The following is a 12976-nucleotide window of genomic DNA, read 5'->3' on the forward strand; positions in this document are numbered from 1 at the left end:
TCCTACAATTCCTCCTCCTCCACGCCCTGCCTCTGGTAACCGCAAATATGTTCTCTTTTTTCTATGAGTTTGTTTGTTTCTTTGTTTAGATTCCACATATAAGTGAGATCATACAGTATTTGTCTTTCCCTGTCTGACTTATTTCACTTAGCATAATGCCCATCCAAGTTGTCTCAAGTGGCAGGATTTCCTTATTTTTTATGGCTAAATAGTATTCCATTGTGTGGTGTGTGTGTGTGTGTGTGTGTGTGTGTGTGTGTGTGTGTGTGTGTGTGTATATAAATACCATAACTTCTTAAGTTGTTTCCATGTCTTAGCTATTGTGGATAATGCTGCTATAAACATGGGGTGCAGATATCTCTTTAACATAGTGTTCTTGTTTCCTTTGGATATGGAATTGTGATTTATTAATTTAAAAAGTACATCAATTTTAATGGACTTTTAGATTTGAAAAAATAAATTTATGGTGGAATTATCGTGGACCACCTTCAGCTGAGTAATATCTGATTGTTTTTCTTAGTTCATTTTCTTATGCAAAATTTTAAAATTTTGCTATGATTAAAAAAACCAAAGCTTCTGAACATTTTCAGCTCAAAGAAAGGAAATAATTGTTTGTAGCAAAGGCTAATTATTTTGTGTCTACTCTGTATTAGTGTTCATACTAGGTACTTACCAAATATGTATTATACCATAATAACTATTTTCATCTTTTTGGTTTATCCTTCCTGCGTTATTTGTATGTGTATGTGTGTAACAACAATCCTCACAACTCCCCATGATAGTACTATAATCCTCTTTATCCTTATGAGGAGGCTGAATCACATACTGGAACCAGTTGATATTCAATCTAGATCATCCTAGAGTTAAAAAAATTTGGCACCCAACAAGGCCTTCTGTCAATTACTTTCTGTAATTATAAACTTACTATGAGTTTACAACTTTCCCCAGAAGAAAGCATTCTCTCTGAAAGGGAGACATGAAACTTTAAAAATATAATGTTCAGGAATAGAAAGTCCAGAGATAAACCCATGCACATATGGTCACCTTATCTTTTGACAAAGGAGGCAAGAATATACAGTGGAGTAAAGATAGCCTCTTCAATAAATGGTGCTGGGAAAACTAGACAGCTACATGTAAAAGAATGAAATTAAAACATTTCCTAACACCATACACAAAAATAAACTTAAAATAGATTAAAGACCTAAATGTAAGGCCAGACACTATAAAACTCTTAGAGGAAAACATAGGCAGAACACTCTATGACATAAATCACAGCAAGATCCTTTTTGACCCAGCTCCTAGAGTAATGGAAATAAAAACAAAAATAAACAAATGGGACCTAATGAAACTTAAAAGCTTTTGCACAGCAAAGGAAACCATAAACAAGACGAAAAGACAACCCTCAGAATGGGAGAAAATATTTGCAAATGAAGCAACTGACAAAGGATTAATCTGCAAAATATATAAGCAGCTCATGCAGCTCAATATCAAAAAAACAAACAACCCAATCCAAAACTGGGCAGAAGACCTAAATAGACATTTCTCCAAAGAATACATACAGATTGCCAACAAACACATGAAAAGATGCTCCACATCACTAATCATTAGAGAAATGCAAATCAAAACCACAATGAGGTATCACCTCACACCGGTCAGAATGGCCATCATCAAAAAATCTAGAAACAATAAATGCTGGAGAGGGTGTGGAGAAAAAGGAACACTCCTGCACTGTTGGCAGGAAAGTAGATTGATACAGCCACTATGGAGAACAGTATGGAGCTTCCTTAAAAAACTAAATGTAGAACTACCATATGACCCAGCAATCCCACTACTGGGCATATAACCTGAGAAAACCATAATTCAAAAAGACACATGTACCACAATGTTTGTTGCAGCACTATTTACAATAGCAGGACATGGAAGCAACCTAAATGTCCACTGACAGATGAATGGATAAAGAAGATGTGGTACATATATACAATGGAATATTACTCAGCCATAAAAAGAAACGCAATTGAGTTATTTGCAGTGAGGTGGATGGACCTAGAGTCTGTCATACAGAGTGAGGTAAGTCAGAAAGAGAAAAACAAATACCTTATGCTAATGCATATATATGGAATCTAAAAAAAACAGTACTGGTGAACTTAGTGGCAGGGAGGGAATAAAGACGCAGACATAGAGAATGGACTTGAGGATACATTGGGGTGGGGAGGGGAAGTTGGGATGAAGTGAGAGAGTAGCATTGACATATATACACTACCAAATGTAAAGTGGATGGCTAGTGGGAAGCTACTGCGTAGCACAGGGAGATCAACTCGATGCTTTGTGACGACCTAGTGGGGTGGGATAGGGACGGTGGGAGGGAGGCTCAAGAGGGAGGGGATGTGGGGATATATGTATATATATAGCTGATTCACTTTGTTGTACAGCAGAAACTAATACAACATTGTAAAGCAATTATACTCCAATAAAGATGTGAAAAAAATATATATAGTGTTCAAGAAATGAACAGAGTTCTATTGAAATACATTTCTCTCTCTCTTCCTGAATACTACGTTCTCTCTTTCTTATCTTTATCCATGTCAATATCTGTTACTTTTGTCTATATCCTCTATGCCTATTCCTTATGCCTTCCATAGAATTATGGACAATAGCCCCAGAAAAGTCCCTTCGGGCTCTTATTCTACTATGCTGTTCTCTTTCCTTTTTTCTCACCCTGACTTCTAGCATCTGTGTTTTGTTTAATAATGTAAAAATTTCAAACTGCGTACTATTTGCAATTTATATCCACATACTTCAATCAGAAAAATAACGGTAATATCTCGTTTAATATAGAAAGCAATGAACAAATAACATACATTTGCTGATTTAAGGCACGTGTTATGAAAATAACTGGGCATAAAAATATTCTACTATTCTTTTAGAGAATTCAATGGAACATATGCTTCAAAAATAAACAGCTAACTATAATCCTGATGGAAACACATCTATGAAAAGTAACATGGTTACAGACACAGGACTGTCTCTGCTAAAGACAAAAGCAGAATAAGCTATTGCAACAGGTGTAAGAATGAAACATGATGAATCAACACATCAGCTGTTATTCCACCCATCCTACTGTATTCCCTTCCCAAGCATTCATTACTGTTTTAAAAGTTTTGACTAAGTGGAAATTACTACCAGCCCATTGAATAAAAAGTAATAATGCCATTTTATCTGCTTATAAGTTTAGAATTTAGAATATTTTATAATCCTAATATGCAAAAATCATAAATTATAAAAATCACTATAAATGTTGCAATTTAAATGCCCATTATATAAAAATTTCTAAATGCAAAGTGCTTCTCCAAATGGCAAGTTTGATTTAAAATGTGAACCTAGAAACTAGAAGGTCATCCTACTTTATTTTCTGCAAATACTTCCATTTATTTTAAATACAAATAGAACAAGAATAGTGAATTTCAGATGAATTACATCTGAATATCATCTATCTTAGAGAAAAACTAAGGAAAGGTAAGGAAAAGAGGAGAAATTGTTTTTACTCCAATGCCCATAAAGTTCACATAGATGGTCATAGGTACAACAGGACATTTTCACATCATGATACCACCTAGGGTGATAGCAGGAAGCCCTGTGAATCAGCCCAGTGGCAGCAGGATTCCTGGAAGCCATTCCTCTACTAGATTAGCCAGCAATCACTTAACTACTCACTGAAGTGACCTAAACATCTCTCACTAAACACAAATTAACCGTATCCCCTCTCAACTTCCCCTTAGCAAGATCTCAGAAGTGCTGTAGACACTCCAATACCACCCTGCTCAAGGGAATATGGGACAGAGGAAGTCTGAGTGGAAAGAAACTGATTGTGGTTGAAATCTCTTCATTTATAAAAATTGTACAAAAACATGTGACCATATAAACAGTTGCTAGAGCCCCTCCCAAGACCTTGGAATTGGCCAGGACCAGTGAGGAGCCCTAAAGCTTAAACAAGGACAGAACATTTTACCCTGGTAGAAAAATAGGCTCCTAGTCTTTTGTTAGGCCAGAAAAATGGAAAAAGCTTTCTGCAAATAATGTGGATTTTCATTTCCTTTCTTACTGAGCAGCTTGATGGGCTATATTACTATGTGATATTTTATCCTAACTGCACCATCTACTCTTCCCTCCCAAAGTTGTTGTGGACAAGCTCTTCCAAGGATTGTGTTACTTGCTGTTATATTTTTCATTTGTTAGGTGCTTTTACTTATTTCCTGAACCTCTCTGATTTAGGACTCTGAATCACATACCCCTCTCTAGAGCCAGACCTCTTATAATAAAATTTTGCCTTGTATTTGTTCTGTAAGCTTCTGGATGGCCCCAAAAAAGAATCTTAATTTCTTTGTATTTTCCTCAAAACAGAATCATGGTATCATGTAAAAATTATAAGTGAAGAATCTTTTAAAAGCATTTTTTGAGAGTTTATTATATTCTAGGCACTGTGTTGATTGCGTAACAGGATACATCTCAATCCTTACAACACCCTATGAGGTATTTATTCTTATTACTGCATAGTCATAGATGAGAAAACAAAGGCATAGAGAGGCTCAAAACAAAACAAAACAGAACTTGCCCTGAGAAACACAACCAGCAATGGTAGAGCTAGGTTTCAATGCTGGTTCTTTCCAAGAATACAAAGCTAGGGCTTCTCAGGATACAACTTAAACAATGTGTTATACATGTTCCTAGTATGTGCAGGTAGCAAGGGAAGGAAATGCTTCTGCCTCTGAAATTTTCATAGCATCTGCACTAAGGTACATTAAAATTTCCATGAGATATAATAATAAATTCCATGTGTTGATTTTTTGAACTGGCTGTCTTGTGTAGCCAAGCACAAACCAGAAATTTGACACTTGCTCCATGATTTATACATGCCAGGCTAAGCACTCTTTATGTATTAACTCATTTAATTTCTTGTTAAAAAAAATTAAAAGTCTCTGTAATTACATTCTCTGTTTTGCAAATAAGGGACTTGAGGCCCAGAGAGATTAGTTTAATTGCATAAGGTCACATAGCAAGTAAGAGGTAGAAGAAGAATTCAAACCCAGGCAACCAGCTTCTAAAATTTACCCTCTTAATTATGGCACACTTTTGAAAATAACAGTGATACACTTGAGAATGGCTTGAACAGTGTTCTAACATAACCACATACTAAATTGCAGCTAGCAAATGTAGTAAAATAATAGAATATTTCTCTAAAAAAAAGAATCTGAAAAGAAGGGTTAGGAAGCTTTGAATTTTGGCTGAGAAACGTGCCACCTTCATCTTTTTATATATAATTAAATATCAGCTGTAATTACAGTCTTAAAGACTGTGATTGCAATCTGGTCTCTAATGCTCTATGAGAGAAAGCATGTTAATTTAGATTAATTTATTTCCCCATTGAAACAATGTAATAGAAGCACTGAATTTGACTTCTGTTTTCCTGCAACCACACTTAAAAATGTCCAATTTGTGCACTTGGATTAAGTGCTGATCATTATAATGATAAAACAACAGTTTAAGCAATACTTTCTTTTTCCAAATTAAAGTCTTTTCTTTATAGGGATATTAGTCTTACTACCATCACAGGTGTGTGGGTTTTTCCTGTTTGCCATCCCCACTCACTAGATCCATCCTCTGCCCTTCTCTGCTCTGCGCCCCAGCAGGCTCTGAGGCACGTCTGAAGACTGCATCATCACAAGGCTTTTTTGCCCTTGGCATTGCTGCATTTGGCCAATGGGAGGATCCAAGAGATCAGAGCATGGAAAGAGAGAGAAGTTTGAGTATTTCTTTCTCCTTTTTCCCTGTCAGGCTGTGGTTTTGACAGTAGCTGTGTTCCTCTACCCAAGGCCAGACCTCTTGTTGGGCTACCCCTCCTAGCACTCACCCAACCCCCTCTTAAAGTCTATCCATGATAACAGCTTCCCACTGTTGGTGCCTGGTGCCTGGTGCCTCACCATCCCTTATGAATTAGTTCCTTTCCTCTTCCTGCCAACACTTCAAATATAACACCTTCCTTTAACCCTCTTCAATCAAATACTGTGAGTATGCCGTCTATGTCCACTGAGATCCTGAAGGATACCATAGGCCAGATGTTTCAGGAAATAAAGTTGAACTATGAACAATGATGAAAAAAGGAGCATTTTAATTACGTACCAATAAAGCAGCACAAATTGGGCCATGGATAATGTAGAGGAGATGGGTATCAGAACTGATCCAGCAGCTAGGGGAAAAAGCAGGGAAATTATTTTGAAGATTTTCATTGTAATTATTTCCAATTGAAGTCAAAAAGAGAGATGATCTTACTTGTCATTGTAATATAAGCTTCTGGCAACAGCATGTATACAAGCAGGAATCAGTGGAAATCCTGTAAATATCAAAAAAAAAAGAAAATAAATAGGCATCTTTCTCTGTAGATGGAATTCCTAAAATATGTCATGAAATATGAAACTCAGGGATACTCTAGGAGCAAAAATAACTGGTCACTATATGCTTCTGACGCAAATATTATCTGTCTACTCATACAGTAAATGTGATGAAGTATTAGGTATCTGTCTTCAGGCTTGTGTGTGTGTGTGTGTGTGTGTGTGTGTGTGTGTGTACAGTTTCTTCTAATCTGAGCCATTTTGAATCAGTGGACTCCAGACCTAAGTTCATAAATGTGCTGCCTGGGCTCAAAAGCTTAGAAGAAATTCAGCATCCACATATCTTCCATAAGATGGGACTGGCCAATCAGATGTGGCAAGAAGTTGAGACTGACTATGTGAAGAAGAAGAGAAGGAAGAGAGAGATGGCTTATATATCAGAATTTTGCATGTTCTTAGCATTCTAAATCAGATCTTTCAAATGTAAAATGAAGGTATATTTTATAAAGGTAACCTGACTGTACTAATAGCCTCAACACATACATACATATAATTGAGCAAAAATTGGACTCACTTGACAAATATATATATGACATTTTTATTATCAATAATATCAGACAACCAATAGGAACAATATTTATTTCAGTAAAAAAAAATATAGTGTGTGTGTACATACCTCTATATATCTACATCTATTATCTGACTGGATAAATAGGTAGATAGATGGATAGATAGATAGATAAGTATCATTTCAGTTATGTTTCTGGAAACTAGTCCTATTGAATTCATGTACAATGAATTCATTTTCAGCATTTTATGTTTTGTATTATTCCAGTTATTTTTTTTAAAATGTGCTAGAAGTGTATTATTTTTTGCTTTGTGAATAATATGTCAGGAGATTGTGTGGAAAAAGCAGATTTTTTTGGCTGTCTTTATTCAGTTACTGTTCCCTCTAATCTTAAAATAAAATAACAATTTTTTTAAACAAGCATTTTTAGAATGGAACTTCAAAGCTGGTTAAGCCCAATGCCCTCATTTTGCACATGAGGAAAAAGGAGATTCAGAACAGATCCCTAATTTATGATTCTAATTCTATTGTTTTAGTCACTACATATTTGGCCAAAATATACACTGGAATATTAAATAGAAAAAAATTGTATTATTAATTGACCTGTGGTTACCGATAACAGTGAGTCAGTGGTACTTTAAATATTTTAGTTTACAGCAATGAGCAAAGGTTAATCACTTGATATTGTTTAAAAAATGATTAATAATAAGAATATTTTTTTTACAAAGGCACTCTGCATCCTCCAAAAGCTTTCTTAAAAGATGAGTCAGTAGATATGCATGATGGCACTTACCCCAGCCAAGAAAATAATACCACATCAAGTGCTGTTTCTCCGCAAACACAGCCACCACAATCAGCGTGTGTAGGTAAATGCCTTCACAAAGCATCCAAAAGTAGTTACAGCCCATCAGGTAAAGATGAATGAATTGGAACACTTTACAGCTAACCTATGAGGAAAAAAAGATATATAGATATAGATATATAGACATATGTATGTATATATGTGTATATATATATGTTTTGGCTGTGCCATGTGGCTTGGGGGAATCTTAGGTCCCTGACCAGAGATTGAACCTGGGCCCTGGCAGTGGACGCACGGAGTCCTAACCACTGGACCGCCAGGGAATTCCCAGAAAGCAATCAATATTTAGTTGTTTATAAATGTACATGTAAAGCAATATTCTAGTTTAGCTTAGTTATACAGAAACACAGAATTTTCTCTCCTCTACACAAAATCTTTCCCACTAATGATTCAGATTTATAAAAGCCAGTCTTCATCCCCATCTAATGGTGCCTCTAAAGTATTTAGCCACTGACTTCAGAGATTTAAAATGATACACCTCCCAGGAAATGTGTGAATGCCAAATTTACTACATTTAGTGGATGTGTGTTTTCTTAATATTGTTTTAGTTATCGTGTAATTACAAGTATCAAAGTTTTGCACCTGAATGAATTTACATCTATTTTAACCATGTCATCATGAACTCCTCGATTGTTGCATTCTGCTGGAAAAATCTTAATAATTATCTTAATAATTTTAAAAGCAATTCATGAAAAGTGCCAAATACTTAGGAAGTCTTGCATATTGTATGCTACCACTGCAGATACTTATTAAATAATAATCTAATGAGCCCATTCTTTGTTTTATTTAAGTACGGGGTTTGAGGGTTTCACGTAGGTAAAAAGAAGAAAAAGTTATGGTTTTCCTTCCTCTTTTCCTGAGGTCTCCACTTTCTCAAAGAGACAAGAAGAGAGAGGTTTATATATTGGGTAAAGAAAATACAAAGGAGTAAAAGAGATATTTACCCCCTTAACAAGGGGAATAAATTTAAAGCTCTCCAATTACTCCCATCAGCTCCAGTTTCCAGACTGGAACTCAAATACTTAGTGGCAATTATCACTGTTTTTGAAATAAATATCTTTTTCACTAAAAGGAAAACTGGAAATTAAATGCACTAGAACATAAATATTGTATTATCATAGAATAGTAGTAATAACATTGGCATATAAGTTAGCTTAAAAATATTTTAATATGTATTATTTTATGTAATCCCTGAGATAATTCTGTGAGGCATGATTTATCACTAGCCACATATTTTATAGATAAAAAACTGAGTACTGGAGAAGTTAAATGATTTGCTAATTCATACAACATCAATCAAAGCTACATCCTGAACAAAATTTTGTTTTCTTGACCGTACATAATGCCTTCTGACTGAGGATATTTATAAAACTATTCTTTTATTAAATACATCTGCAGAATGCATGATATTAAATTTTAAACATTGTACATTGATGTCAAACATTATATTAAAAAGTTCTCTCAAAAAAGCTGAGTTATTTAACTATGTTATATAGAAATGATAGGCTTCAGCTTCAAAATTTTATCTGTATAGTTTTTAGATACATATATCTAATTGGGCTTCCAACTCCTGATTTCATTAAAAATTTAATCTACAAATTATTATGATAAAAAGAACTTAAAGCATGCTTTAGAAAAATATTTTTATGATGGCATTGGCAATATAAACAGACAATAAATTTTCCAAGAATACATTAAAAGTAACTATACTACATTTTGCAATTTATGTGATAAACAGAATATCCTAGTATATAAATGTAAGATTTAGAGTCTCTTTCTCTGAAGCTTCACGACAAAACTCCGACTTTCCTTGCTCTAGAGAAATGCCTATAATGGCAGGATATTCGCCAATTTTTTATATTGCTAATTATACCCCAGTGTTTCCTCACCCAGTGACTTTAGAGTGGAACATATACAAGATTAAGCAATCCGGATGCACATGTGCAAACAACGCAGGGAATTTTAGAATTTTGGAAATTACCCTAAAAACACACATAAAACACATATGAGAGTATTGTTTATTGAACAATTAAGTGAAAATTCCTTCCCTTCCCCGATTTCAGTAACCAGAACTTAATCTTTTATAATCTTAACCTTAATCTTTTATATAAAAACTATTTTATATATACATATATACACACCCTTCCCAAATCTACATCCAAAACTGTAGTATAGATACTACAAATATTATAAAAGCAGGCAATTTAAAAATCTCGAATATATGCTTGCTATTTATGCAGATATTTTAATTTAAATATAGCTTACATATGCATATAGCTTGCATAAAATATATAAAATTGTATAAGTAAGTGTCAGGTTATATTTTTAAAATATAGCTTTTGTATTGTGATAGTCTCTGTGCTTATTTTTGTGTATCTTTTTATATTTATCCTAAAACCTGTGCTTCCAAAGGGATTGTAAGGGAATAATTTATAAATGTTTGCTGAGACAGTTAGGATTTGGTAGAGCACTTGAAAAATTTTATGTTGATAAAGTTCAATATTATATAGGCATAATTCATTTTCCCCTGGTTTTATTAACTCTTTAAAGTCAGCCTGATACCAAACATATAATTTAAATTAAAATTTCCATTTTCATGTGTTGCCTTTCTCTACCTACACAGTTAGTTGCTTTGCTTGATTTTTTAAAAATTTGATTGAGGAAATGTTATGTCCCACCAGCAGTAAGACTCTAACCATAAATGAGGTGAAGACATTTAACATATGTAGATAACTAGAACAAAGAAATTATTCTTCCTTTTGGTTTCAATATTTATAACTTGGGGAATATTGAGATATATTTACCTTTCTAAATTGGAATATAGCTACATATACTTACTCTTTATATGTCAGACATAAAATATACATATATTAGTACTTAATTACACATATATACATGTATCTACCCCTGTCCCCCACCTCTCCTATTTCTTCCCCACTAACCCCTTGAACCTAAACTTCATTTTACTTACAGGATTTGTGGCCACTAAGGGCTGGTTGTTGGCCACTGCAGTGAGATGAATGATTATTACAATAGAGTTACAAACGAAAGAGAAGAACAAATTTTTGTGCAAGGTAATTCTTTGGCAACTTAGGCTCCTGAAAGGCAAGAGAAACCAAAGTGTGCTGACATCATAAAATGTTTCCACATTTTGTATTAATAATCATTCAAATAAGATACATTCACAATTCATAGCAGCTGCTCCATATTTGGAAGAATTATTTTTTCTCCCCAAGATTCACTCATGATAAAATTTTAATTGGGGAAAATCTATAATTCCTTAAAGCATAGAGACACATGAGTTGCTTCAGTACAGGTAAACATATATAAGGAAAGGAAATTTGTCTGTACAAGGCCTCTACATAAATTTCTTCCCTTAATCTCTCATCATGATTAATATTCTAATTCATTCTGAAGATGTAGAAACTGAAATTCAGTGAAGATAGATAATTGATCAAAAAATCATGCAGCTAATTAATTTGAAAACTTTGGATTTGTCATCAGATTCTCACATAGATAATGCTCTTTTCATTATACCACATAGGCTGTTCTATTTATATAGCCTGTTTATGGTTATTTATGGTTGTTCTGTTTATATAGCTCCTATGTGGTAGTGGTGATTATGTAAACCAATCATGAGAAAAATAACATTGTATTTAGAAGAAATGAGTTGATAAAAATATAGATTTAGCAACCAATGAGGTTTACTCAGCTTCACTGAATTTTTTTCCAATTGGCCCAGCCATGCATAAGATATAAAAATATTACCTCCTTTTACTGAAGGTCCTCATGTGTAAAACAAAATTTTAAAACTGCCTAAATGGAGTTCATATAGAAATAGATCTCAGGAGCAGATGTCATTCATGACAAGTAATGCTGGTCTTCAGATTGAATCCACATCTGCTCTACAAGATTGTATATGACTGCCTTACCTATGATCAAAGACCAACTCAAGTACTACCTCTTTTATGAAGCATTATTCAATGGCTTATTATGGGTAAAGTTTTAAAATAATATAAAGGAATCCATTTGAAACTGAATACTTAATATCAAAACAAAACATATATGTAGAAGACATAAGGAATCATTTCATTACAAAGAGTTAAAAGCTCATTTGGGGTTTTACACAGTTATACAATTAATATGATCAACCTAGATAATCTGCCCTATATAACTCAAACCAATGACTTCTACTTTGGAAACTTTTAGATTTTAACCTAGTGTTATCACTATATCACCTTATTCTAAATAGACTATGTGCCCAGGATATTATAGTTAGGCTGGGATGCCAAGGTTTTCTATATTTAAAATGCAAAGTTTAGGCTATATTGTCTCTGAAATTTCTTGCAGCTAAAGGTCTGTGATCCTATATATAGCTCTAGTATTTTAAAGGATCTGAAAGTGAATCCAATCCAAATCAAAATTTATGGAATTTCAATACATGCCTTTCACAGAAGTAGATGCTATCATGGAAACTTCTTTGAAAGGCTTCATGAACAAGACGGCCCTCAGATCAATCATTGTGTGTGAGACAGTCATATACCAACAATTGTGAAGTCCAGACGGAGTCCGTCAAAATAGAAACAGCTGAGAGTTGCTAGTATTTTCATATTAGAGAGTCTTTAATTTGACTTGACTTTGCAGTGCATGACAGTAGTGAGAAGCAGGCAGGGATCAAGGAACAGTGTAAAAATGATACTCTATAGAGAAGAAGAATCTTTGAAAGTTTTTGAATTAAGGAGTATCATGAGTCCTGCTATTTAACTGAAGTCAACATTGAGGCAAAGATGGCTCTATTTTTGATAAAATGCCACAGCAGTGACACGAGTGCTTGTGTTTACTGAGAGTGAAGAGAATTAATGAATATGAGGAGAGGTCTAATAAAATATACTCTTTTCAAATCATTTATACATATTATGTGTAGTTTATTTCTTGTAATGTATCACTCTTCTGTGTTGAAAATTATGAACACATAAAATTTGTCAACATGGTGTTATTTTAAAATGCCTGTCTTGGGCTTACCCTGTGTCTATGGAGTGCCAACAATTGTTTATGGAAAAACTGCTTACCCATGCAAATATAAAGCACCCATGCCCTTTTTTAGTAACGGAATTTAGATAACTCAGCTACCATCATGGGAAAAAAAATAAAATGTTTTCCTTA

At 34.0% G+C, this 12976-nt stretch overlaps 1 protein-coding gene across 9 annotated transcripts in view; it reads right to left on the reverse strand.

Annotated features, from left to right (window-relative positions):
- The window catches only part of CALCRL (calcitonin receptor like receptor), a 104100-nt gene that overhangs the window by 9171 nt on the left and 81953 nt on the right, over positions 1–12976 (reverse strand). For all 9 annotated transcript variants that reach the window (XM_061185694.1, XM_061185732.1, XM_061185724.1 and 6 more), the window contains 4 exons: positions 10785–10911; positions 7745–7898; positions 6325–6385; positions 6175–6241 (listed from right to left, as the gene is read on the reverse strand). In XM_061185694.1, the coding sequence (XP_061041677.1) occupies positions 6175–6241; positions 6325–6385; positions 7745–7898; positions 10785–10911 (409 nt within the window). The remainder of the gene's footprint in view (positions 1–6174; positions 6242–6324; positions 6386–7744; positions 7899–10784; positions 10912–12976) is intronic.

The sequence above is a fragment of the Eubalaena glacialis genome, chromosome 1 (assembly GCF_028564815.1).
Source record: "Eubalaena glacialis isolate mEubGla1 chromosome 1, mEubGla1.1.hap2.+ XY, whole genome shotgun sequence".
Taxonomy (NCBI): domain Eukaryota; kingdom Metazoa; phylum Chordata; class Mammalia; order Artiodactyla; family Balaenidae; genus Eubalaena; species Eubalaena glacialis.